Raw genomic sequence first — 27,975 nt, 5'->3', positions numbered from 1 at the left:
TAATAATTCACCATGTGCATCAAGAGGGCGACAGAAAATACGTGTCCGGGAGGTGCAGAGATCAACCTTCTATGGGATATATTTTTACACTTCACAAAACCTATGGGACATCGTCGATATTCACGAAATGTTCTAAACAGACCATTAACTTGTTTGTTTAATGAACACCGAATGAAAAATAACGCGCTACAGTGATTACAAATGTTCGCACTATCAATATCGAAGGCGAACTCCTTGGGAGTTACAAATCGTTCAGGGCGTTCAGCTGAGTATCCACTCTTAAACAATGCATATTGATGTAACGGGTGCCATCATATTCTATCAGTTCTAATCTTCCCGTTATATCAATATGATTCTCTATGCATTCTTTAAAAGTAGATACCTAACTGAACATCCTGAATGTTTTGTAACTCCCTAGAAGTTCGCCTTCGATCTTGATGGTGCGAACATTTGTAATCACTGTAGCGCGTCGTTTTTCATTCGGTGTTTATGGTACAAGTTAATGGTTTGTTTTGAGTATTTTGTGAATGTCGACGATGTCCATTTTGTGAAGTGTCATACTTATATCCCATAGAAGGTTGATCTCTGTACCTCCCGGTCACGTATTTTCTGTCGCCCTCCTGATGCACATGGTGAATCATTAGCAGCTAATATTTTTCCTGTCATCATTATTCACACTACACTTTCAAATGAGCCTTACTAGAGATTGCACTTCCCATCTCGCACTCAAGGTGTTCTTTGTGAGTTAAGTGATAGTTTGATTTGGCTATACTACATGTAATTCTTCAGATTAAGGCTTACAAGATTTTTTTTGATTGAAATATATTGATCTAAAAAGTATTTGTATCTGCTGAAAATGCTTAATTTATAGCAACATAAGCTTTGCATAAGATTAATTTTTAAAGCCAACAAATATCGCGAATTTATAATAGATAGTGAAGTTCTTTCCTGCAGTGGATCTATTTTTTTAACAAATAACTCTGAAGATAATAGTAGTAATCATTTGTAGTAATCATTGCAATTAAATTTTAAACTGAAATCAGCGTATAGTGTGTAGCTCAAAAACTGTATGACAAACAAAATCAATATTTAAAGATATTTTGGTAGAATAAGCTGTAGAGTACATGAGGAATTTATAACTATTCATAAGATATGTATTTTTTTTTTTCAGCACACTATGTCTTTTCCAAATAAAGAGGATAGGAAAAGATGCTGGGAAGCTCGCGACCGATATTGGGAGTGTTTGGACGGGAGTAAAGATGACAGTGATAAATGCAAAGAAATTAGAAAATTGTATGAGAAGTCCTGTCCTTCCCAATGGGTATGTATTTACAGACCTAAGTTCTTTCTGTTGCACTTTGAAGTATGTCTGTACAGTCAGCACTTTTTTCCATATTGTACAAAAGGTTAATTCACCTAAGATGGCCATATTTTCTGCGCTCACCTGCTCACGACAATCCCTTCTTCCACCAACGGTTGCGCTAATGTGGTGGCCACGAGCCTGGACTATCGCCCTGCAACGCAATTTCCACTGAAGCAGTGTGCGTCGAAGGTGTGTGAGAGGTATTGTAGACCACACCGTTTGGCAAGCTTTCTAAGGCCCCGCTATGGTGGTGGGACGCATTCGCGCGAGGCCTTGTTTCAGAAGACCAAAGGCGCAGAAATCCATCGGCGACTTCACAGGTATGGACGTGAAGGGTGTAAGAGACACGTCAGTCACCGTGGCCGTACGCTGATAATACGCGACAGAACTGCGAGCAGTGTGATTGGATGCTTTGTCCTTCCGGATGTTCCTGCCATACAACTGTGGGATGTACGTTGTGTATATAAGGATTTCATGGTGTTCGTTTGAAAGTAGGCTGCATTCACCTTGGCCTTCGAATCCACACGATGCATTGCTAACTTCCCACGGGCGCAGAAACCTGCCACCACCGTGAAGCCTTTCAAAAACTTCTCGCGACATTCACGGACGAACTCGCCGCGGCCCTTAGCATCATGTGGTGAATAAAAAAATGGCCCTGGGCTTATTGGTGTCATCAAGGTAGACCCAGGCTTTACCCGGAATTACAACCCACTTCCATTTGTCACCTATGAGAGGTACTGTTCAAACAACTTTCTTGCGTTCGTGAATCTCTGTTAAATGTGCCTTGGTGATAACGTATGCCCCATCGCCTTATGACGTGTTTTCAGTCCCAAATTATCCTTTATGATACGACACATTGTGCTTTGATATCCTGCATGAGGTGACAAGGTTGCTTTGGGTGGGTGGGTTCTTCTTCAAACTGATGCCCTGATGTTTCTCACAACTCGTGGTGTCCTGGCTGGACATGCTCGTTTTCTTTTCACTCTCACGACTTGATTTTGATATTTAGGGCCGCTGCTTTTACAGCGCTGGCTTACCCTTGCTATTGTACGCCTACTGCTATTGTTGCCCCTTGCCGCACACATTTTCACAATCACTGACGCACTGAATTGTGCATCGGAAAGTGCACATATGTACCCTTCCCAATAAGGTGTCGCTTTAACAGACATAATAGCTGTTCACCACACCTTCTACACAGCGTTGTAGGTAACTCGCTTCTGGATTCGCGGGCTACTAACTTCTGGTTCCATCTCCTACGCTGTGCTTGTCATTAGCTCTGTAAAATTGGCCACCTTAGTTGAATTGACCTTCTGCAAAGCATATGTGTATAGCAAGTTTGGTTCCAGTTGCTTCGGGCGTTTCAGTTATGGTGTAACAAGCATATACACACGCACACACACACACACACACATATATATATATATATATATATATATATATATATATATATATATATATATATATATATATATATATATATATATACCTGTATAAAATAGAGAGAGAGATGCCTGCTCTGCTTAAAATAATCATCTGGAGTGACATCTAACACCTTAGCTACCTCCCCCCCAAAAATATGGATTCAACAATAATTTATATTTAGGTATTTTTTTTTTATTATTTTAGGTATATTTTTATTATTTAGGATTCCAAAACCTGCCTCATTCAGACAGCGCAGGTTTGCACCTGCACTAATAGATGCGTTTATCCACAGAATTGAGCTCTGTTAATTAATATCCCCCGCTGAATTCAGTTTTGTTAACCAAACTCCCATACTCATTGTTGTTTAACAGTATGGCCAGGACTTGCAAAACTACATGAATGACATATACATTAGGGATGGCCAAAAATTTTCGGATCCGGATATCCCGGATCCAGTGAGATCCGGATCCGGATCTTGCCGGATCCGGACCTAGATCCGGATCTCGGATCCGAATCTCAGATCCGGATCTCGGATCCGAACCTAGATCCGGATCTCGGATCCGGATCCGAAATTCGGATTTCGGATCTCGGATCTGGGTCCGGATCTCGGATCTCGGATCTGGGTCCGGATCTCGGATCTGGATCCGAAACTCGGATCTCGGATCTGGATCCGAAACTCGGATCTGGATCCGAATCTCAGATATTGATTCGTATCCAAACCTACATCTGAAATTGTGATGATAAAATTGAATATCTAAAATTCGTCAAAACTGTTTTCGGATTCACTAATATAGTAGGATGCTGTGCTTTTAAATGTTTCCATAACACGTTTGTGCTACCTTTGTTCTTTATGTTATTTTAACCTTGCAATATTTACTTTCTTATATAAACTTTCTTATTTTCTCATATACAAATGAGATATCTTTTAGATAAGACCCTTCTAATCGCAGGAATACTGGACAAAACAAACTCTTTATTAATAGTAGTTTCTGACTCACTAGAGTCCAACCATCAACAAATCTTTCACTTCGAAGGTACAACAAAAAATATAGACTGGTTGGCGTGGAACAACAGTAGATCTTTAAACATACACACGAGAATTTCAGGAGAGCGATATGGTTGTGTAGTATTATTAGTATTAATAAAAGTGTTCGTTGTATGACTTTATTACCTAACTTATGGCTTGCCCTTCCGAGGTCAGGAGTTTGTTGAAGGAGTAAATATAAAAGAGATTTCTGTTATTTCTTCTTCACCCTCCAGGTTTCTTTAATCATACATTGCAGGACGTAACCAAAACATATCCATGCATCGTATCATTGAAGCGTTTTGTGTTTTGTATATTAAAGTGTTCAAAAATATTTAACATATTCGCATTTGTTCATGTGATCTCAGGTTCAATTCTCGGTGGAACATACGTGAGAAAATTGAAAGCTGAAACAATATGAAAATAGTATTTAAAAGTCAGGAAATTAATATTAAAACTTTAGCTATCTATTGGGACTGTAAGGCTATAGTTAAATTAACCCACACGTTTCGTGAAGATATATTATGTCGTTACTGTTTATTTACTATAAGCTACCAGATACATCCTCAGAGGCCACTTTACACTGTAATAATCAACAGATGAAAACATTGGGAAAGGAATGGAAGGAAGGTCTCCAGAGCCTTAGATCAAAGTACTAACCTAGCATTTGCCCAGTATAACTCAGGAACAACCCTGGAAAATCCTCAGTCAGGATAGCTGGTCTCCGAATTCGAACCCGGTATAATCCAATTGCGAAGCAAGAATCCTAACAAGTAGCCTGAGCTCACTCCGTATTAGCCTATTATTATTATTATTTAATTAACGTAATGTTCTAAAATTAGTGCAAATTAAACCCTACTTTCTTTATTGCTGATGATATAGTTAATAAGCCTACATGAGACATCAGTCTCCCATTAAATAGGCCTTGCTCAAGAAAGAATACCAGAACTGGAATTCAGGAAGCGGGGGTGAAGAGATTAATGAGGATGAGGAAACTATGTGCGATGCAAAAACTGAGAAATTACGACTTCATCACAGATATATTCACTTACATACGTCAATTAATATTTCTCTGATACAGGGCACTCTACTTTCTATAGTGGCAGGAAAATGGCCCGCTTTTGTAAACGAACACATTAAGCACGTGCATATAGGCGCAATATCCGTGCAAAGAAACATAGGTAAAACTAGAAAAAAAATAGGGAAAGCGAGGGGAAAGTGATAAAACGCCATTCAGCTTTTTAAAAAAAGCTGAAAATAACTTAGAGCTACGAAAGACGCGAGGCGAATTTTATTGAAATGATTGTTTTTCCTTAGTGACTAGTTGTGCTAACTATGAACATGAATTAAAAAGAAAACAAGTAGCTAGCTCTGAGTTTCGCAAACTGGTTGAAAAGAAAATATTGGATAAAATTTAATAATGAAGAAAGCATTTATGATAATAAAAACAAATTAAATTCTTGGCACGACAGTCCTTTGGTTTCTACCATCGGGCTTACGTTCATTTGAAGCGGGATTTGAATCCAAGACATTTACAGTAAAAGGATCCACAGCCTAATGCCGCAGTCCACTCGACTATGGCTGTCGGGTTTTCTCGGCTAATCTGTAGCACATTTACAGTAACTGATTATTTTAAAAATTGCTCCTAAATACTGACAATCTAAGTTTTATGTATCAAATATTTCCTGCGATAATACCATACACTCTCCGACTTCTATAGACGAAAAGCTATAGTTACCCACATTATCTAATACAGAAATAAGTTCTGATTCTCTAATAGCTGCTGATGGTGATAGTCAAGGTTCACCGAAGCATGATCCCAAACCCAAACTGAGAAATTGATGTCACTGGAACGCCTGAAAAGTCATTGTGGGTAAGTGAATTGCCCACTTGTCAGGATGAAGGGCGAGGGTGATGTGAAATGCAGGGCTGTCAGAGGTACTACTTATAATAATTGAATTTGTAATATTCTATGTTGCTGTAAACTCTCTTCAAGAAGATAACTGTTAATTTTAGCTTTGAAAATGTTACATAAAGAGCTTTATTGCTATCATTAGGTTGCATATAAATCTCTTTATTCCGGAATTATCGGATTTATTTTACCGCTTAACTTTCACATCTCTTCTGATTTACGAATATTTAAATCACGATTATCCCCTTAAGGTCAATTAGTGATATTTTAACTTATTTCGAACCAACTATGTATATGGCTAGTCTTGTTATATGGGAATAATTGAGACTAGAAGAAGTCTACAGGCTACGTTCAAAAGAAACTTGTCCGACCTCCTGATAAACCACGTCTTTCAGCAAGGTGAATTGTGGCAATCCGATACTAACATGAGGAAATCTTCCGGTTCAATTGAAAGCTTCCATAAGAATCAGCACCCTAATCAGTGGTATGTGCCTTGCTAATTTTTCTTCAATGTGAAAGTAACTTTATTGTTAAAAATGAAAAGGTTTTTATTTCAAACAAGTTGTCATTACAGTTTTCATATTTGAACACAACACTCATGAAAAGTCATGTTAAAGCGCGACTTACTCCTGAAAAAGAATATTTATCTGTTTTTAATTTCTCGTGTTCCTCAAACTACATGCGGAATTAGTGCAAGTGCCTTCCGCTCGCATTACCTAGGTACAAACGCAATGGCGTATTTAGGGGAGAGGCTTCCGGGCTTAAGCCCCCCCCCCCCCGAAATCTTACTTACTATAGTAAACTATATGAAATATCTTGCAGAATTTTCACATTTTCAGGCAAAGCCTCCCCCGAAAGTTAGCAAAGCCTCCCCCCGAAAAAAATCGTAAATACGCCACTGTACAAACGGCTACGATCTTGGTATTAGCACATGTTTCGGTTTCCAGATCTCAAGTATTTATATTTCAGCCTGATTCTATGTATGAATCCGAAATTTCAAATCTAGATAAGAGGCACCAAAATTCATAGTTTATTCTCGGTGCTCATATTGTGATTTACTAAATAATTATTAAATCTAATTGTAGGGTATACATTTGATATTTTGAGCAAACTAAGCAAGATAAATATACGTAAAAAGTAGTAAATACTTGTCTTAACTGTTTATGTTTTCTTAACTGTCAATGAAATAGGTGCATTGAGGAATTTTAAATATTCATCTCGGTCCTGCAACCGAGTGGAACTAGATTCGACATTCGAACTCTCATCCGGATCATTTTTTTTTCTTAAGTAAGCCAAACATTTGATCTTTAGAGTAGAATGAAGGAAACAAATAGTCTTGTCAATATTCGTCTTAATTTTATGTTCTCTTCTTCACTGTCAGGACTTCGTGAAATTACTTTCGGCGAATTTTAGATATTCAAGTTTATCATAATTTGGATGGGATGTGGGTTTGGATAAGGATCAAGATCCGAGATCCGGATTTCGGATCCAGATCCGAATTTCGAACCCAGATCCGAGATTCAAGATCCGGATCCAGATCCGAGATCCGGATCCAGATCCGAAATCCGAGATCCGGATCCAGATCCGAGATCCGGATCCAAAGGATCCGGACCCAATCAGATCCGGATCTTCGGATCCGGCCAGATCCGGATCCGGCCATCCCTAATATACATAGGGTGAGGTCGTTAATTCGTACCAGAGCTTTAACTCGGTTCATACTGCACATACTGAGAAAAAAAGCATTAAATCACATACGCTAAATTTCATGGTGGTATCTAGAACTTCCAAAACCGACCGGAAGTGGTCTGTCTAGGTCTGTCGACTATTTAAAATGGAATACGGTGGTTTTCGATTTAGATTCGGAAGTACACAAGGACAAAAAATTGTTGTCCGAACGTCTTTCTGAAAGTGATTTTCTTGCCTTTGAAATGGCTTCAATAGCTTAGTGAGAACAGTTTACATAAAAAAACAAAAAAACATTTTCAATGTTATTCAAGCAGCAAAGGGAGCATTATGAAATAAAAATGACTGAAAGTAAATTTTCTTCTTTTCCTGAGTACTTTCCAAACCAGAAGTACGAATGGTCATATTCGCTTAAAAAACTAGACTTAGCGTCTGTTGCGGAAGCTGAATATTCCACAGATATAATTCAAGTCATTGATGCTACTCGGAATTTGAGTTGAGTTGATTTTGAGTTTAACGTCCCGTTCAGCAGCGAGGCTGTATGAGACGTGGACCTACTGATTAGCATGGAATCCGAACTACATGAGCTCCCGCCGGGAATCGAACCCGGGTCTCCCACGCCAAAGGCCTACTCGGAATTTGAGTAGTGCTATGTATCACAGTGTTATCGACAGGTTCAGAAATATTGTATGGTTGATATAAGGCAATTTGAATACTTTAGAGATAAATTAATGTAACCAAGTCAATGTTTGTAGAGAAAATACATAAATTCCAGACTCGATCAATATAGAACTGTGTGCCCACTTCTGGATCACCCTGTATAGTGTGCAATGCAGAAGAGGACAACCAATTGGACAATAATATTTCTTATTGTCTACTTGAATAAATACATAAAAAACAATTTAATAAAAGTACTAAAGTGGAAATATATACAACATGCACAATTTTTGTTCTAGATTACAAAGACAATGGTTAATAGAACTGTAGGATAATATTTTCTGTATGTCGCTACAGCAATTGCTAACTTGTAAGGTTAATTTTTTTTCTAACTTTAAGTTTATATATTTCCTGCACCATTTTAAAAGTAACACACACACATAAATGATCAGCTATTTTTGTAACAGATTTTTCATTCATGCTTCTGAAAAGCGATGAAGGCAAGGACCTACTAGCTCCTGCATTTCTTCTGTCAGAGAGGATGACGTAAAGACATGAACTGCAAGTGGGTTAACGTAATCTGCTGGTTGTAATTGACGACATATTGAATGAAATTAGTGACTTGTTTAGATTCTCGTTTCATCACTGAGGAACACGTCATTGACGACGTAGCAACAGCGTTACTAAGGCAGGAAACGTTTTTTTTTTAATATAGATTATATTAAATAGGTAAAGAACAGTATTTTAACAGAGCATGTTCAATGTGTAAGTAAGTTGCTATAATTAGTATGCATTTTAACATTAGGAAAAAACATGAAGATCTGTATGTATACCTGTAGTCTTATTGGTGTCTCAAGGCAACATACGAAGTGTGACAAAAAAAAAAAAAAAAAAAAAAAAACGAGACTGTTCCAATAAGTCAGTGTACTTACAGAATTAGTTCTCTGTGATGTTATCACCTTCAAAGTAGTCCCTTTCAGCATTCACACACTTCTGCATTCGGTGCTGCCATTGCTTGTAACATTCCTCAAACGAGGTTTCTGGAAGGCCCTTCAGGAGATTCTCCGTTTTCACCTGAACATCTTTAACTGTGGTAAAATGGGTTCCTTTTATGCAAGATTTAATTTTGGGAAATAAAAAAGTCACAGGGAGCCAAATCTGGTTAATAAGGTGGATGCTCTATTACAGTAATGTTTTTGCTGCTCAGAAACTGCTTGACAGATAGGGCCTTGTGAGCGGGTGCATTGTCCTGATGCAACAGCCATCTATCACTCCACAACTGTGGCCTTTTTTCCTAATTTTTTCACGGTCTTTTTAGTACTTCAATGTAGTAGTGCTGAGTAACAGTCTGACCACTGGGAACCCACTCAATCATTAGAATTCCCTTAATGTCGAAGAAGACAATCAACATTGCCTTGAATTTTGATTTTGACATGCGCGCTTTTTTGGGTCTTGGAGATCCTGGACATTTCCACTGCATCGATTGGCGCTTACTTTCAGGATCATAGGTAAAAATCAACATGCACGGCAGTGCATGGCAGCCAAGTTCAGCGAAGCAAATGAAAACTGGCCTGCACTGCCGTAAGCATATTATACACGAACAAGAGTTTTGGGTAAAATCGCCGATTTCGAGGCTTTGTAAAACCGATTCTATTAAGGGTAGAAACATGAAATTTAGAATGTAAGGAGATATCCCATAAATGTACTCATATGCCAAATCTCACATTCCTACCTTCAACCATATTCGAGTACTGGGCCCCCAAAATATGCTGTTTTCAGGCTCACTGACTCACTGACTCACTCATCAAATTGATTAGGTACTTCCCAATTAGATAGAAACATGAAACTTTGCATAAAGGTACCCTATAACAATTTGAGTATGGAAAAAGTCCAAAATTTGAGGAATCTCCTATGGGAAATTTTTTATGGGCAAAAAACTGTCCTTAGCCAGGAAAAAATCGTTTCACTCACTCACTCATCAAATTGATTAGGTACTTCCCAATGAGATAGAAGCTTGAAACTTTGCATAAAGGTACCCTATAACGACGTGAGTATGGAAAAAGTCCGAAATCTGAGGAATGTTCTATGGGAAATTATTTATAGCCAAAAAACTGTCCTTAGCCAGGAAAAAAATCGTTTCACTCACTCACTCATCAAATTGATTAGGTACTTCCCAATGAGATAGAAACTTGAAACTTTGCATAAAGGTACCCTATAACGACATAAGTATGGCAAAAGTCCGAAATCTGAGGAATGTGCTATGGGAAATTTTTTATAGGCAAAAAACTGTCGTTAGCCAGGAAAAAAATCGTTTCACTCACTCACTCATCAAATTGATTAGGTACTTCCCAATGAGATAGAAACTTGAAACTTTGCATAAAGGTACCCTATAACGACGTGAGTATGGAAAAAGTCCGAAATCTGAGGAATGTGCTATGGAAAATTTTTTATAGGCAAAAAACTGTCCTTAGCCAGGAAAAAAATCGTTTCACTCACTCACTCATCAAATTGATTAGGTACTTCCCAATGAGACAGAGACGTGAAACTGCACAATTGTACATTATAATAACCTGAGTATGGAAAAAGTCCGAAATTTAAGGAATTTATAATGGGAAAGTTTTTATAGGCAAAAAACTTTCCTTAGCCAAGCCAAGTCCGAAATTTAAGGAATTTATAATGGGAAAGTTTTTATAGGCAAAAAACTTTCCTTAGCCAAGCAAGAAATCGTCTCACTCACTCACTGATCAAGTTAATTAGGTACTTCCCAATGGGATAGAGACGTGAAACTCTGCATAAAGGTACCCTATAACGACCTGAGTATGGATAAAGTTCAAAATGTGAGGAATGTGCTATGGGAATTATTTATGGGCGAAAAACTGTCCTTAGTCAAACAAAAATCCCTTCATTCTCTCCCTCATCAAATTGATTAGATACTTCCCAATGAGATAGAGACTTGAAACTTTGCATAAAGGTACCCTATAACGACATGAGTATGGAAAAAGTCCGAAATCTGAGGAATGTGCTATGGAAAATTTTTTATAGGCAAAAAACTGTCCTTAGCCAGGAAAAAAATCGTTTCACTCACTCACTCATCAAATTGATTAGGTACTTCCCAATGAGATAGAAACTTGAAACTTTGCATAAAGGTACCCTATAACGACATGAGTATGGAAAAAGTCCGAAATCTGAGGAATGTGTTATGGAAAATTTTTATAGGCAAAAAACTGTCGTTAGCCAGGAAAAAAATCGTTTCACTCACTCGCTCATCAAATTGATTAGGTACTTCCTAATGCGATGGAAACTTGAAACTTTGCATAAAGGTACCCTATAACGACATGAGTATGGAAAAAGTCCGAAATCTGAGGAATGTGCTATGGAAAATTTTTTATAGGCAAAAAACTGTCCTTAGCCAGGAAAAAAATCGTTTCACTCACTCACTCATCAAATTGATTAGGTACTTCCCAATGAGATAGAAACTTGAAACTTTGCATAAAGGTACCCTATAACGATGTGAGTATGGAAAAAGTCCGAAATCTGAGGAATGTGCTATGGGAAATCTTTTATGGGTATAAAACTGTCCTTAGCCATGAAAAAAAAATCGTTTCACTCACTCACTCATCAAATTGATAAGGTACTTTTTAATGAGACAGAGACGTGAAACTGCACAATCGTACATTATAATAACCTGAGTATGGAAAAAGTCCGAAATTTAAGGAATTTATAATGGGAAAGTTTTTATAGGCAAAAAACTTTCCTTAGCCAAGCCAAGTCCGAAATTTAAGGAATTTATAATGGGAAAGTTTTTATAGGCAAAAAACCTTCCTTAGCCAAGCAAGAAATCGTTTCACTCACTCACTGATCAAGTTAATTAGGTACTTCCCAATGGGATAAAGACGTGAAACTCTGCATAAAGGTACCCTATAACGACCTGAGTATGGAAAAAGTTCAAAATGTGAGGAATGTGCTATGGGAATTATTTATGGGCGAAAAACTGTCTTTAGTCAAACAAAAATCGGTTCATTCTCTCCCTCATCAAATTGATTAGATACTTCCCAATGAGATAGAAACGTGAAACTTTGCATAGAGTTACCCTATAATGACTTGAGCATAGAAAAATTCCGAAATGTGTGGCATGTGTTATAAGAAATTTTTTATTGGCGAAAAACTGTTCTTAGCCAAGTAGAATTCGTTTTATTCTCTCAATCATGAAATTGATTAGGTAATTCTCAATGAGGTATAGACGTGAAACTTTGCATAGAAGCACGCTATAATGACTAGAGTACAGAAAAAGTCCGAAAAGTGATTAATGTGCTATGGGATTTTTTTAATGGGCGAGAAACTGTCCTTAGCCAAACATAAATATGTTCGTCTTCTCACTCATCAAACTGATTAGGTACTTTCCAATGAGATAGAAACGTGAAACTCTGCATAAAGGTACTGTACCTTATAATGGATTAAGTGTGAAAAAATTCCGAAATTTGAGGAATGTGCTATTGGAAATTTTTCATTGGCGAAAAACTGTCCTTAGCAAAGCACGGTTCATTCAGTCACTCATCACATTGATTTTTTAGTTTCCAATGATAATGACGTGAAGCTGTGCATAAAGGTACCTTATAATGACTTGAGTGTGAAAAAAGTCTTAAATGTGAGGAATGTGCAATGGGAATTTTTTTATGGGCGAAAAACTATTTTTAACCAAGCAGATATCGGTTCATTCATTCACTCGTCACATTGATTAAGTACTTGTTTATGAAATATTGACGTAAAAGTCTGTATATTGGTACCTTATAATGACTTGAGTATGGAAAAGGTTTGAAATTAAGTAATGTACTAAAGGAAATTTTTATGGGTGAAAACTGTCTGTAGCCAAGCAGAAATCGGTTCACTCAATGATTGACTCATTCATAACATTAATTAGGTACTTCCCAATGAGATAGAAGGATGAATCTCTGCATAAAGGTACCTTATGATTTGAGTATGGAAAATGTCCGAAATTTAAGGAAGTGCTATAGAAAAATTTTATGGTTGAAAACTGTCCTTAGTCAAGCAGAAATCGATTCACTCACTCGCTCATCATATTGATTTTGTATTTCCAATGAGATAAGTCGTGAAACTCTGCATAAAGGTATCTTATAATGACCTGAGTATGGAAAAAGTCCGAAATGTGACGAATGTGCTTTGGGAAATTTTTTATAGACGAAAAATTGTCCGTAGCCATTAGGTACTTCCCAATGAGATGAAGATGTGAATGTCTACACGAAGGTAGCTTATAATGGCTTGAATATGAAAAATATCCGAAATTTAAGGAATGTACTATGGAATTTTCTACGGGCGAAAAGTTGCCCTTACTCAAACAGAGATCGGTTCATTTACTCACTCATCATTGATTAGGTGCTTCCAAATGAGATAGAGAATTGAAACTCTGCATAATGGTACCTATCTTATGTAATGACCTGTGTAAATAAAGGTTCCAAATTTAAGGAATGTGCTATGGGAATTTTTATGGGCGAAAAACTGTCCATAGCCATTAGGTACTTCTTAATGAGATAAAGATGCGAAACTCTCCATAAAGGTACACTATAACGGCTTGAAAATGAAATTTGAGGAATTTGCTACGGAAATTTTTTCATTAGAAAAAAAAAACTCCTTACAATCAGAAATCGGGAGCGATTCCGTTCCGTTATTGAACACATCATGTGCATAGTGATAATGTTGTCAATCGTCTGAGTGGTCGAGTTGGTTCCCTCCTCGCTGATGTATTGGCTATACTTAACATACGTTATCCATATGTTACATACGCACTGCCCTCTTTCCCGCTTAGATCTTACACAATGTATTTGCAGGATGTCTGACATCTAACAGTCTTCTACCATCTAACATCTAACATTACGTACGTCAGCTATAAGTTACATACGGCCATCTGTATGTGAGATCCTGACCGCCTACATACAGTCTTTTCGTTCGTGTGGAAAGTACGTTTATTCGGAACACTAAAACGGAAAGTACGTTCAAATATACTGTTTTTAATTATACGTTTAGTGTACGTTAAGTCCAACAACTACAGGATTTAGACATGTAAGAAACGTTTTTACGTACGCCACATACAGCTTTTCTCAGTGTGCGAGTAAAATAAGTGAAAGCTAGTAATAAGTAGTTAAGTAAGTTAATGAGGCACGTTCTGTGAATCAGTTAACTTTTAAAACCGTGGGCTAAGTCACGTACATACTGCCGTAAATTTCGTGGTTGGAAACCCAGACAAGGAAAGCCAATATTTTGTCTTTTTTCGGTGAATATATTTCCTTTATTGCAGACATTGGTGTTAAATAGATATTGAAATTAATTTGATAAGTAAGATAATGTAGAGGTGAGAATATTTAAAATTAATGAAGTTTCCGAAAAAATGAAAAATCCAATTGTTCGAATTTATGTGAGACTAGCAACAAAATGTAACCGATTTCGTAAATATATTGGTACCAGTGTTATATTATAGTTACCACAGTCGTTATGTAAAATGTTCTTGATACTTCGTGTCTCTATCTGTGAACAGTGTGAGAATCTCTTACGTATTAGCCTTTTCATCAACAGTGAATTTCGTGCCTTTTGCTCTTCATATTTCCTGAATTTGCCCTTCGGGGGTTCGCCCCCACACCCTCGCCTTTGCTCGTCCTACTTCCTCACACCTCTTAAGCTTACAATTCCAGAATTTCAAGTTTCTTTTCCTATTTCAAGTATCTAAAAGATCAGATTTTGTATTCCAGGAAAACGCCTATTTAAATAACATGGTGATTTCTTCATCTTCCTTTAGACTCCTTAAAAATTAAAAATATTCAATTTTAGCAATTTCCTGTTGGTTAGTCCCGGGAGGATACAATCGTGCCAAATTGCATCATTCTAACCCTGCCGGAAGTGCCTAAACATTTTGGGGTTTAGAAGACGTCCAATATAAATAACATGGAAAAGGTTTTTCTGTTCCCCATAAAACCACTCTAAATTTGGATATTTTCATTTTTACTGACTTACTTAGGTAATACTAACGAAAACATTGAAGCATACCGAATTTCACGTTTGTATTCCAATTTCAAGTACCTAAAATATGAGATTATTTGTCCAAAAAAAGGCCTATTTAAATAGCATGGGGAATTTCTTCATCTCCCCTTTAGACTCCCTAAAAATTAAAAATATTCACTTTTGGCAATTTTTCTGTCGGTTAGTTCCGAAAAACTACAATCACGTCAAATTTAATTATTGTAGCTCTACAGGAAGTGCCGTATAATTTTATGGTGTAAAAGGTGTCCCATATAAATACGTACCATGGGAAAGATTTTTCAGTTCCCCAGAAAACCACTCTAAAGTTGGAATTGTTTATTTTTACTGATTTACTTAGGTAATACTAATGAAAACGTACAAGCATACCGAATTTAATTTTTTTAAATTCCAATTCCAAGTTCCTAAAACATGAGATTATATGTCAAAAAAAAAAGACCCATTTAAATAACATGGGAAAATTCTTCATCCCCCTTCATCATTTCAACTTTCCACGTCAACCGGAAGCACCCATTTAATTTATGCCAGTTCATGTAGCTTTATATACAGTTAGGATATGTTGGTGGCAAATATTATTAAGATTACAAGCTATTTGAAAGGTGTATATCATTGGAAGGAAAACCCGAGGCAGTATGAAACTGTGCAACATGCGCGTCATGTAATGAACTCCGTAATTTCGCAATGTGAAAAGGTAGAGAACAACTAGGTATATTGAAACACGAGCTATGTCTAGTGATGTAGCAGCGAGGATTCAGCATCAAGGGTTTTGGGCCCTGTTGATACTCTTCGTATTTAGGCAATGAAAAATGAGTTGTTAGCGATCGTGATTTTGTAGTTCGGGTAAATTAATTGGAATCTCGTTTAGACATAACGCTCTGACAGATATTTGATAGAAGAAATCCTCCCCGCTGTTCAAGTGGCTAGCATGTGCGCCTTTCTTGTACAGGTCTTGGGTTCGATTCCCGGTGGGAGAGCCCTTGGGAACTAATGTTGTATGTGACACATTATGACTCCTTTAAAAATGTACAATTTTAAATTTAAATCCAACAATATGCCACAATTGAGAATTTCAATATACGATATTGACATGATGAACTACAAAAAGAAGTGAAATATGAACAAAAACACCAGAGGTGCAAAAAGTGCAGCCAAGTTCGTCAGCTTCAAAAAGTGTTGAGATGAGGATGGATGAGCCAAGTTCCTTGGCCACTGCATCTGAAAGGGACACTGGAACTTGGCGCGAGGTGTCAAGGAAAATGATGTTAAGGAATCTTAGGGATAGTGGTGGTGGGCGTGGTGGGTTTGGGACCACCATCAACCTTAGGAATATCAACTTTGCTAATGAGCTAAGGCACATATACAGAATACTGCACTAAGATTGGTGGTTCGAAACCCAGACAAGGAAAACTTATATTCCTCCACGAAGTGTCAAAGTAAATGATGTTAACGAGCCTTAAGGGTGGTGTTTGTGAGCGTGGTGGATTTGGGTGTCACCACTAGCCTTAGGACTGAAATGCCTCGGCCGTGAAACTAGGAACATACATCTTAATGTATTCGAATATGTTAGACACCTCGCGCCAAGTTCCAGTGTTCCTTTCAGATGCAGTGGCCAAGGAACTTGGCTCATCCATCCTCATCTCAACACTTTTTGAAGCTGACGAACTTGGCTGCACTTTTTGCACCTCTGGTGTTTTTGTTCATATCCATGTTTCATCACAAGTTACAACAGATTCCAACAAATTTGCCTCGTTTCTAATGCGTTCTAGCATGTCCACACACAAGTCTTTACGGCACTGTTTTTGGCCATCGGACAGAACTTTTGGAACAACCTTCGCACAAATCTTCTTCATGTGTAATTCCTCAGTTAAAATGCGTCGAACAGCTTTCCTATTCAAGTTAACCAACTCCGCCACTGCACGAACACTTAATCTTCGGTCACCCCGGATCACCTCACGAACTTTGGCAATGTTTTGGTCTGTAATCGTTGACCTTGGGCGCCCAGAACGTTCATCATCTTCAACATTGTCCCTTCCCTCCGAAAACCGTTTATGCCATTCAAACACACGTGCTCGAGACAAAGTTTCATCTCCATAAGCCTCAGTTAACATTTGAAATGTTTCTGTGGCTGATTTCTTAAGTTTCACAAGAAACTTGATATTGATTCGGTGTTCAGTTTTTACACTAGACATCTTTCCGGCAGAATGCAGTTGCACGTGTTCACTCACTGATGCAATACTCCCAACTGTCACCACCGGCTGAGTCGAAACTGGCAGCATGGATAGAGGAGGGGTGTGGTATTACGTCACCAAAACAGTTGTTGCCAACTCCAATCTTTTTTCAAGTTATGCACTTAGTCTCGTTTTTTTTGTGTCACACCTCGTATTATGACTATCTCGGACTCACTGCAAAAATTGGAAGTTGTTCAAATTTAATGTTACTTCGTTTTCAATACTGATTTTCCTAGAACAAAAACAGCAAGAGATATTGACAGCAGTTTCTTGCAATTGATTCAGCGTCCCAAGAATAGACTCCGTCTCATCTGTTAGCTCTCTGTTCAAACCGGAAGTGGTTAACATTTATTACTATTTACGATTTCAACACTGATTTTCGTATATCAAAGACGGTAAGATATATAGATATGCAGTTTTTCGCAATTCATTCAGTGTCCCAAGAATAGTTCCATCTTCCCCATTAACCATCTATTTAAACTGGAAGTGGTTCAAATTAAACATTTCCGGCTTGAACATGTATCACCAGAGAACAAAATCGTATTATCCAGCGAAAACCTGCTTCAAACGATTCAAGGGACTCAAAAAAGAAACCATCCCAACTCACAGCACTACCAAAATCGGAAATAGTTGAAATTTACTTCCGGTTTTAAAACTGATTTGCATAGGTTAAGAGATATCGAGATGCAGTTCTTTGCAATCGATTCAGCTTCCCAAGAGTAGGTTCTATAACACTTTCGAAACCGGAAGTGGTTGAAATTTACTATTATTTCCGGTTTGGATACAGCTTTCAATAGAGGAAAAACAGTAAGAGATATCAAGGTGCATGTTTTTTTTTTTCTTTCTTGTAATTGATTCACCTTCCCAAGAATAGATTCTGCCTTCTCCACTAACCCTCTGTTCAAACCAAAAGTGATTCAAATTGCGGATTTTCGGTTTCAATCTTTATCGCCATAGAATATGGTAATATTATATAGCGGCAAATGGTTTTCTGCAATAGACTCAGAGTGACAAGAGAACATACAATCACAACCCGCAACACTCTGCCAGAATTGAAAATGATTAAAATTTACTACTATTCCCGGTTTCACTACAGATTTCCGTAAAGGAAAAACGGTAAGATATACGGAGATGCAACTTTTTGCAAACGATTCAGCTTCGCAAGAGTAGATACTGTCTCTTTCCTTAATCATGTATTCAGTCTTCTTGTGGTCCAAATTAATAATTTCCGGTTTCAACCTTTACCATAGAACATAAACAGTAAGGTACAGCGAGTAATAGCTTTTTGACATGGATACAGCGTTCGAGGAACATATTTTATCTTTGATCTTATCAGTTTATTGCAGCCAGTAGTTATAGATATACTACTTCAAGTTTGAGTATTGAACTCCCATAGTTTGGAACTCTATTGTAGTTTCATACTAGGAAACGAAGCTCACTAGTTTTGTTTTACTTTGTCTAATCCATCCTCTGCCTCCATCCGCATTATCAAAATTCTGCGTTTGTTATTGACCTCAGGTATGTGCTGGCGTCTATGAACAGATGAACAGATGTACAGATACCGTCTAAACTTGTGCAAGTTCATGATAAGACAGTATATATATGTGTAGTCCGATTCACAGGAAATTCCTACCACAGAATTTTATTTCTGTAGAAAGAATGCTTATCATAGTTGGAAGATTTCAACACATCGGCCACCATAAAGAAAGGCTGATTGTAGCGTCTGCAGAGGGCAGGGCCGGATTAACCCATCTGGAGGCCCGCGGTTAGAAAAAATTGTGACCTCTCCTGACTCTGCCTAATATATTTCTGTGAAAGCACAGCAGGAAAGTTAAGGGAATATATTTCATATTTTTGGTCATATTTCATCTTGTGATGATGATTATACATTGTATGATTCTTTTCAGACAGCCAGTTGAGATTGTTCAAAGGTCCCCGTCCACCTAGAGACCCGGGCTACAGCCCCCTAAGCCTCTCCCTTAATCCGGCCTTGGCAGAGGGCATACTGCTTGTAATTTGATTTTTATTATTTGTCGAAATTTAACCTCCCATTCCAACATCAAGGCTGTATGAAACATAATCCTACAATTTTAGTTAGAATGCCAACCATCATAATGCGTTCAAATTTCATGCTCTTCCACGGGAGTCGAACCCCGAGTCCCGTGCACCAAAGTCGCGTGCGATAACCATTAGACCAGGGAGGAGGGTTGCAATTAGTTTGAAGTTCGTCGCACATCACAATCACATCGAGTATAGATGTACTTGTGAATGCTGTCAGTGTTTTCCAATGCCAGGAGAACTTCAACGAACCCTTTCGTACAATCAAGTGACTTCGAGCATGGCAAGAGGCCAAATGGAGAGAAAACAGGGTGATTATTGTAAAATCTAGTTTGTGTTTTTTAAACGGCTTTAGACGTTGTTCCTGCATACTGAATAAGTTATTTTTGAGCGCCTATCCGCCTGTTCATAACGCTCAAGTTCGATGTTCAAGTTAATCAGATTTATGAGAGCGGAGGAAAATTATAGTTTCCGATCAATCGATGACTAAGTCCTTAGATGAACTTAAAAAGAGGAAATTTTCATTAACATTTTATACAAAATATTTTACTTTAAAATTCAATAGGAAACAGTGAAAAGCGATATCTGGGTTTATGGAGGAGGAAGTATTTAAGTATTATTAAAACAATTTGGAGAATTCACGAGGTGCGTCATTTAGGGAGCAATTGCCTTCCTGGGTTTGATATATAATATGCATTTTAATCACTAGTGTAGTAATATATTATTTAAAATTTTGGAACTATCTAAGTAATTGGAGGGTCTTTTCTCCCCTTCCAAGTAAAACTTGAAATGCTTCTAGTGAATTCCACATTTTTCACCTTCCGTCCATAAGTTATTATTATTATTATTATTATTATTATTATTATTATTATTATTATTATTATTATTATTATTTAAATTACTATTTTATTATTTCAATGAAGTTTTCAGTAACCTGCTTTAAGATGCAATGCCCAAACTTTGTGATAGAATGGATAGCAATCAAAATGTGCGCTCGAAAAAATGCATGGGAGTTAAAGACAAACCATATGTAATCTACATTTTAATATTACATTCCATACGTGTATGCCTGCAAGCAACTACCAATATTTGTATATCATCTCTGAGAAGTACAGGGTGATTTTTTTAAAAACTCACGGATTTAATTTTTCTCTAGAATTTCTAACTGAAGTCCGTTTTTCATGCGGTTTATGGCAAATAATCAAGGAAGGATGGGAGATTTATGGGACTATGTTTACTGGTTTAAATTCATCCAGAGTAATATCAGTCACGCCTAAAAAAAAAAAAAAAAAAAAAAAAAAAAAAAAAAAAAAAAAAAAAAAAGCAAATATTCGCCAGTGTACCTTACAATTGGAATGAGATGCGATGCGGTGTAGAGATTTTGAGTATTCTTCATTAGATGGCAACCTCGGCAAGAACAATAAGAAACAGGAAACTGGGCCGTTGTATTGGGCATTGTGCTATACAATTCTGTTCTACTGTGTGAACATAAGACAGAGTGAGAATACTGTACTTTTGGAGCAACATGAGTTTATCGTTAAAAGTTTTTGGAGAACGGAATCTGTTGTTGCTACGCAAAGGGCATTTAGAAACAAATTTGCCACACGTTCTGCCCAGGACAAGAACATAATATGGTCACTAGTTAATAAATTGGAAGAAACAGGATCGCTTCTGAGTGAAACAGGGAAGCATCGGACCCTGCAGGCGGATGTTGTGGAAGATGTCAGTTATCGACTCCTTAGGTTGTCCAAGAAATCTCTCCGTCGTTTGTCGCAAGAAACTGTCTATAGCTATTCAACATGTGATTAATGAATGTTACTACTAAGAATTAATTTGTATTCTTACTAACATTTAATTTGTATTCTGCAATTTCGCATCAAAAATCCAAAACCTCATTCCAATTGTAAGGTGCACTGGCGATTATTTGCTGCTTTTCTTGAGGTGTGGTCAATATTTCCCCGAATGTATTTAAACCAGTAAGCATAGTCCCATAAATCTCTCATCCTTTCTTGATAATTTACCACAAACCGCATGAAAATTGGACTTCAGTTAGAAATTCTACTCCCTAATGAAATCCGTGAGTTAAAAAAAATCACCCTGTGCATAATCTCGTGCCTCCTGTTTTACTAATGTTAAAGGATTTATTTCTTTAAAAAAAAAAAAAAAATATATTTAATTTTGTCCAGAAAAAAAAACAAGTGCACTGTAAGGAATAAATAATATTTTTTGAAGTTCTAAAAAGTACTTAACCCTCATAAACTATAAATGAGTTATTTTATTATTTCTTTTTATTACGATAAAGTTATTTTTCGTGTTTTCTCTTTGCAAAATCTCTTAAAATTTTTGTCTAAGTTCAAACTCCTGCTAATTTCAGATTCAATGGACAAAATTGTCAAAATGTTCAATCGTTCTTGTGAAATTGATTATCTGAACTAAGTTTTGATAAGTTTCAACTTGAAAAAACTGCTTTCTCCAGATGCTGCAGTCACTGGGATTGTCAAGAAAATCTTACGTTGTTATATGTTCTTGTGTGTATTTGACAAGTAGATTACGTTCTAGTCTGGGGCCTGATTCAGAGCAATCGTAAGTCCGGCTCTGAGAGAGTCCAGCACTAAACGAACGATAATTGAATTGGATGAACTGAAATATATATAGATTTTAATATCATTGATTGTGCAGCTACCGTCGCGTAGGAGTGTAGACAGGTCTTCGGAAACAGGAGATTTGGACTTTTCTAAAGTAAAATATCCTCAGGATTCCAAACCAAGAGCAGTTACGTTAACTAAATTCGAACTCTTAGAAATGTTCTAATGCTGACTGATCATAATATCAAGACAATGATTAAAATAATACGCGTAGGTCTACCTAGACAAATTTTGCGTTAGTGTTGTAATCGAAAATGATTTTGGACAATCGTTGCCAAAATGACATTTTAAAATTAATATTTCGATTGAATTTTTGCTCTGTATCGAATCCAGGGATCATACCTTATAGTTTTCCATACAACCTAATTTAAAAAGTAATTTTCTAGTTAGGCGTGTGTGCTCAGGCCAAATTAATGATGATAAATATATCACTCACATACTATGTTGCACTGTATGTGTGTGTTTTTTAAATCTTTCCTAAAACAAAAACAAAAAAACGTGTTCTGTCAAGTGAACAGCTGGGTCATAGCATTTCTCTACGTAAGTGCTTTTATGCAGCTGCTAAATCTGATGGATTTATTGGTGTAAATACAGACGGCCGCATTCCACTCACGCTCTTGACAGTGGACGTCTTTGTGAGAAAAGCCGAAGTCCTTTTGACATCCTCCGAAATAGCTCTGGTGGCCAGTTTTGGAACAACAGAGAAAGAAAGCGAGCTGCCGTTCTATTTTGATCACATTGTGGTTTAATTGTTTGTGGGTGACCAAAACATTAGTAAAAAGACATTCTTTCAAGTCAGTCGTTAAGGTCATGCATGCGTGCGGTGAGGTCTTTAACAGAAGATGAATTCTCTCCTAACAGTTCCAGTTTTCCTCTATTCTCTTTTCTTTCTTGAGAAAGTGCGTATAATGTTCTCTTTTATCTGTGTAATAATTATGAATGATCCTTATGTAGTGCTGTGGGACATGTCAATCGAAGATTTGCTATTATCTTATTCTGTAAATAGATAAGAACTTTAACCCTTTCAGGACCGTAAGAACTGTAGGCAAAGATAAAATATTTTTGTCATTTAGGCCAAAGCTGACATGCAGAGTCCAAAGATCATCACAAGTTTATCCTTTCAACAGTCATGTAGTAATGATCTGGGACAAATAGTATGTTCCTGTGTCAATAAGGAATTTTTTAAAACAAACACGAGTAGTTCTACGATGATGACAAGTGTTATTTTTCTTACTTTTCATTCCTTATCATAGTGTTAACAATTATAATGTTTGTCTATGCCAATATTAGTGTTTTGTATATATATATTTAATAAATCCATAAGTGGTTGATAAAACTTGTACAGAACCAGAGGCTTATTTTCAAAATTAGTATAGACAAATTTTTATTTTTAGATTTAAGCTTATTTCGGTTGTTTTTCTTTTTTCTACCTAATACAGGAGAATTGAAACATTTCATATGATCCATACAATTTTAGAACAATTTAAAGAAGTGGAACAAATATATTCCGTAGTCGTGAAGAAGTTAAATGTTGTCTCTCTCTCTCTCTCTCTCTCTCTCTCTATATATATATATATATATATATATATATATATATATATATATATATTCTTTTGTGCGGAGATCCAAGTTCGATTCCTGGTAGGAAACCCCTATATGTAGTTTGGATTATACATTCATATGTCGTTCTCAGTAACTCAGTAACAACAATTCTAGTAATATGAGCTTGATTAGGGTTGCGCACAAGACGACACAGAATTTTCGCTGCAAGATTTGAGTCGAGACAGAAATCTTCTAACAGAAATGGATTCATTTTCCAAACAATATATCAATAGCTCTTGCCTTGTATGCATCCCAAATTGATCTATTTGCATCTAATTTCTTATTTACGAAGTTGTTACTATTACATGTATAATTTCCAAGCTGAAATGCAGAATTGGAAGTAATTCCTTAATAAATAAATAAATAAACTTTTACTATGAACGGGAACAAAATTTAACGAAATATAAACAACCAATCACTAAGCTTGCATTCTTGCTATAGTGTAATGGAATGGATAGAGTGACATGATGTTACAGAAACAAATGTAGGAAATTACAGTGTGGTTCTAAACCCCCGCTTGCTGTGATAACTGAGGAATGTTGGTAAGGGTTAAGCTAGACGTTAATGAGAAACCTTTAATTTCATAATTCTACATTGTATTTCTATTAAATTTCGTATCTGCTTAAAAAGTTTTTGTAATGGCTTATAAATAAACGGATAGTTGAATGGAATTAATATTATAATGCTCATTCATATAACGTGACGCATAATAGGTGTGCAAGTTTATTTATTTATTTATTTATTTATTTAACGGCAGAGTTAAGGCTATATTTGCCTTTTCTTACACTCAACCAACTAAAATGTATACAAGATATACATACTACCATTGTCATCTAATCCATAAAGATTACAATTACTACATTAATGCATATGTATATACACACACATATATACCCCTACACACGAATATACTCCCTTACATACCCCATCCCCCCATATCCTCATACTATTTATCATAAAAACAAGAAAACTATACATACAGCATACACAGAACGATATATATATTCTTAAAAGTATACTACCTTACATTCCCCCCTCCCCCATACCTTCCCACAAACCTAGTATTATAGATACATACCTCAAGTTTCTGTTTACATTTGGTTGCTACTGCTCATCTTTGTGAAGAAAGAAAGAAAAAAAAAAAAACATCATTCCCGAGATTGGTGTACATTGGCTAAGGCTATCAGATATTGCTTCAAATTTCTTTTGAATGTCGCAATTGAGGGTGAATTCCTTACATCTGGTGGAAGTCTGTTCCATTCTCTAATACCAGAGATTGTGAATGAATTAGCCATTTGATTCGTATTATGACGAGGTATCGACAACAGTGTTGATCTGCTAGAGCGAGTATCACGATTGTGGCTATCTCTAACATACTGCAGTTTATTGTAAAGATATATAAGCACACCAAATTTCAAAACTTTAAATAAAATTGTCATTGATTGGTATATGTAGCGAGCTTGGATGTTTAACCAGCCCAATTCATTAAAAAAAGGCGTCAAGTGATCAGAACGTTTGAGATTAAAAACAAACCGAACGCATGCATTCTGAACCCTCTGTAACTTTCTTAGCGCTTCTTTATTTACATTGCCATAAGCTCCAATGCAATAATCAATATGTGATAGTACGAGGCTTTGTACTATAGATGCCTTAATTGGATAAGGCAACATATTTTTCAAACGGTATAGAGAGTGCAGTGCACCAAACGCCTTTTTGCATACATGATTTATATGATCCGCCCATAGAAGATTCTGATCAAATATGAGGCCAAGATTTTTCACTTTTTGATCAAACGCTATATGTGTGCCATTTAATGTAATTTTAAGAAGCTCAGTGCTCTGCAGTCTGGAAAGGATATTTCTCGAACCAATTATGATACATTTAGATTTATTGGGATTTAGATATAAATTATTAGATTGGGCCCAGGCACTTATGCGTTCCAGGTCTAAATTTATGAGTGAGATAGTGTCATTTATGTCTCCAAGATCTGTCGAAGTATATACTTGTACATCATCTGCATATAAGTGATATTTAAGGTGGCGAATTTGTTGAGACAAGTCATTTATGTATATAGAGAACAGGATCGGTGCTAAGACTGTTCCTTGACTAACTCCACAGTGCACTGTTGTCCATGAACTTTGATTGTCCAGAACAGAAACACGCTGATATCTATTTTGAATGTACGAACGAAACCATTTAACCGACGTATCTGTGAAATGAAAGAATGACTTAAGTTTTGTTAAAAGAATTTCGTGATCGACCGACTGGAATGCTTTAGTGAAATCTAAAAGTAAAAGTATTGTGAGTTGTTTCTTGTCTATGCTTTCTCTAATGTCATCTGTAATTTTTATAAGAGCCGTATGTGTGGAGTGTCCTTTTTTAAAACCAGACTGATATGGACATAAGAGATCATGGGAAGTTATAAAATCTGACATTTGATTTAATACAATATGCTCCAAAACTTTCGAAATACACGGCGTCACATTTATTGGTCTATAATCGTTCGCCGTTATTGGTTGTGCAATTTTCTTGAGGGGATGAATGAGAGAAAATTTCCACTGGCTAGGAAAACAACCCGAAAGTAGGGAGGAATTGCATATGTCCATTAAAGGGAACAGAATATATCTCGTGATCTTCTTAAGGAATTGTAGTGGGATGTCATCAGCCCCTATTGAATTGGATGTAATTTTTTTCAGAGCTACCTCTATTTCTGGGACAGAAACCGTTCTAAATTTAAATTTTTCGTGAATGCTTGGGTTTTCGCGTATGTTTTTCAAAGTAGATTCTTTTGTAACACCGTCTATAGTTGGAACCTGAGCAAAGTGATCGTTTAGTTCGTTAAGCGGAATGTGTATAGATTGTACGTCAGTCTGACGGTTTCCTATACCGAACATGCGTAACTTATTCCAAAGGTATTTGGGGTTATTGCTTTGAGTGCATTTATCAGCCGCAAATCTAATTTTAGCAGTTCGAACTTTTTGTGTACATTTATTTCTGAGGATTCTATATTCTTCAAAAGTATTGGCAGAACCACTAGGATTAATTTTCTTGGACCATTTAAATTTCTGATATGCCAAGTCCCGTTCTTTCATGAGCTGCAAAATGTCTGGTGTGATCCATGGGTTAGCAGGTTTTTTAAATCTTTTGGTTTTTTTAGGTGCATGTTTATTGAGGAGAGTGTGAATAAAGCTATTAAATAATTCTAGCTTGCCTTCAGTGGAAGGTATAATTAGGATGTCATTCCAGGGTATTTGCGCTGCGTCCCTATCTAATGCTTCATCATTTATGTGTTTTAAATTTCTAAAACTGGAAATTTTAGGTCTATATTTAGGAACTTTTAGTGAATAGCTAGCGTATATTAACAAGTTAAACATTTATCACCGGATACATCATCATCACTATAGGTATTCTACCGTAATTGGTAGGTTACTTGTCGTAGTTGAGAAGCTTCCATGCCCCAAAAGTCTTCCGCTAACTTCTCCGTCTTTACGTACGATTTTTTCTGTTTTGATATCGTCCATTAATTGTAGTCTCTTTCGCCCTCTCCTCCTCTTTCCTGCTACCATGCCCTCTAACACGTCCCGTATGATACAATTCAGGGGCGTCATTTCAGACCTCGCTTGAGGGGGGCAAGAGCACCGCCGACTTAAGATTTTCACGTTTTGTACTAGTATATAGTAGACAATCGATTAAAGGGTATGCGTTCCTCAAACTCTTGAGGGGAGGCAATTGCCCCCTCCTGCCCCCCTAAATGACGCCTCTGATACAATTCCTTCGTAGCCAATGTCCCAACCAATTTCTCTTCCTCCTCTTAATAATATCTATAATTGTTCTTTTCCCCCTACCATTTCTAAGACCATCTCATTCGTTTTCCGCTCGACCCATCTAATTCTTCATTCTTCTCCATACCCACATTTCCAAAGCTTCAAGTCGTTTTTCATTTGTTTTGAGTACTCTCCATGCCCATAAATAACCATATGTATTTTTAACAATTGCATCATTATTTAATGATATATTGTATCACGGGATAACTGGATACAATACATGATTAAATAATGACACAGTTGTTTAAATTACATATGGTTATTAAAATAATGGAAACGCTTGTAGTCCGCAACGTGTAAAATGTGTAAGGCCGGAACACTGCGAGAATGCAGGTGTAGCGCCTGAGTGGTGTTAGTGGTATATTACGTGATCATCTGTATAGTAAGTCAGGCGGAGTAGAACAGAGGTGTGTTGAAGCGGAGAGATGATGGTGATACAAAATGGGAAACCTCTCTGAGTTTCAAAGAGGCCAGATTATGGGTGCGCGGTTTGTTGAAGTAAGTGTATCTAAG

The 27,975-nt window shown here is 36.8% G+C and overlaps 1 protein-coding gene across 4 annotated transcripts in view; it reads left to right on the top strand.

The window, feature by feature from the left end:
- Positions 1-27,975, top strand: part of LOC145695120 (cytochrome c oxidase assembly factor 6 homolog) — a 250,445-nt gene that overhangs the window by 110,882 nt on the left and 111,588 nt on the right. For all 4 annotated transcript variants that reach the window (XM_081772038.1, XM_081772040.1, XM_081772039.1 and 1 more), the window contains one exon: positions 1,172-1,321. In XM_081772038.1, coding sequence (XP_081628164.1) covers positions 1,178-1,321 — 144 coding nt within the window. In that variant the 5' untranslated portion in view covers positions 1,172-1,177. The remainder of the gene's footprint in view (positions 1-1,171; positions 1,322-27,975) is intronic.

This window comes from Thermobia domestica, chromosome 9 (assembly GCF_964235325.1).
Source record: "Thermobia domestica chromosome 9, izTheDome1.hap1.1, whole genome shotgun sequence".
In the NCBI taxonomy this organism is placed as follows: Eukaryota; Metazoa; Arthropoda; class Insecta; order Zygentoma; family Lepismatidae; genus Thermobia; species Thermobia domestica.
This window is presented reverse-complemented; position numbering and strand designations above follow the sequence as displayed.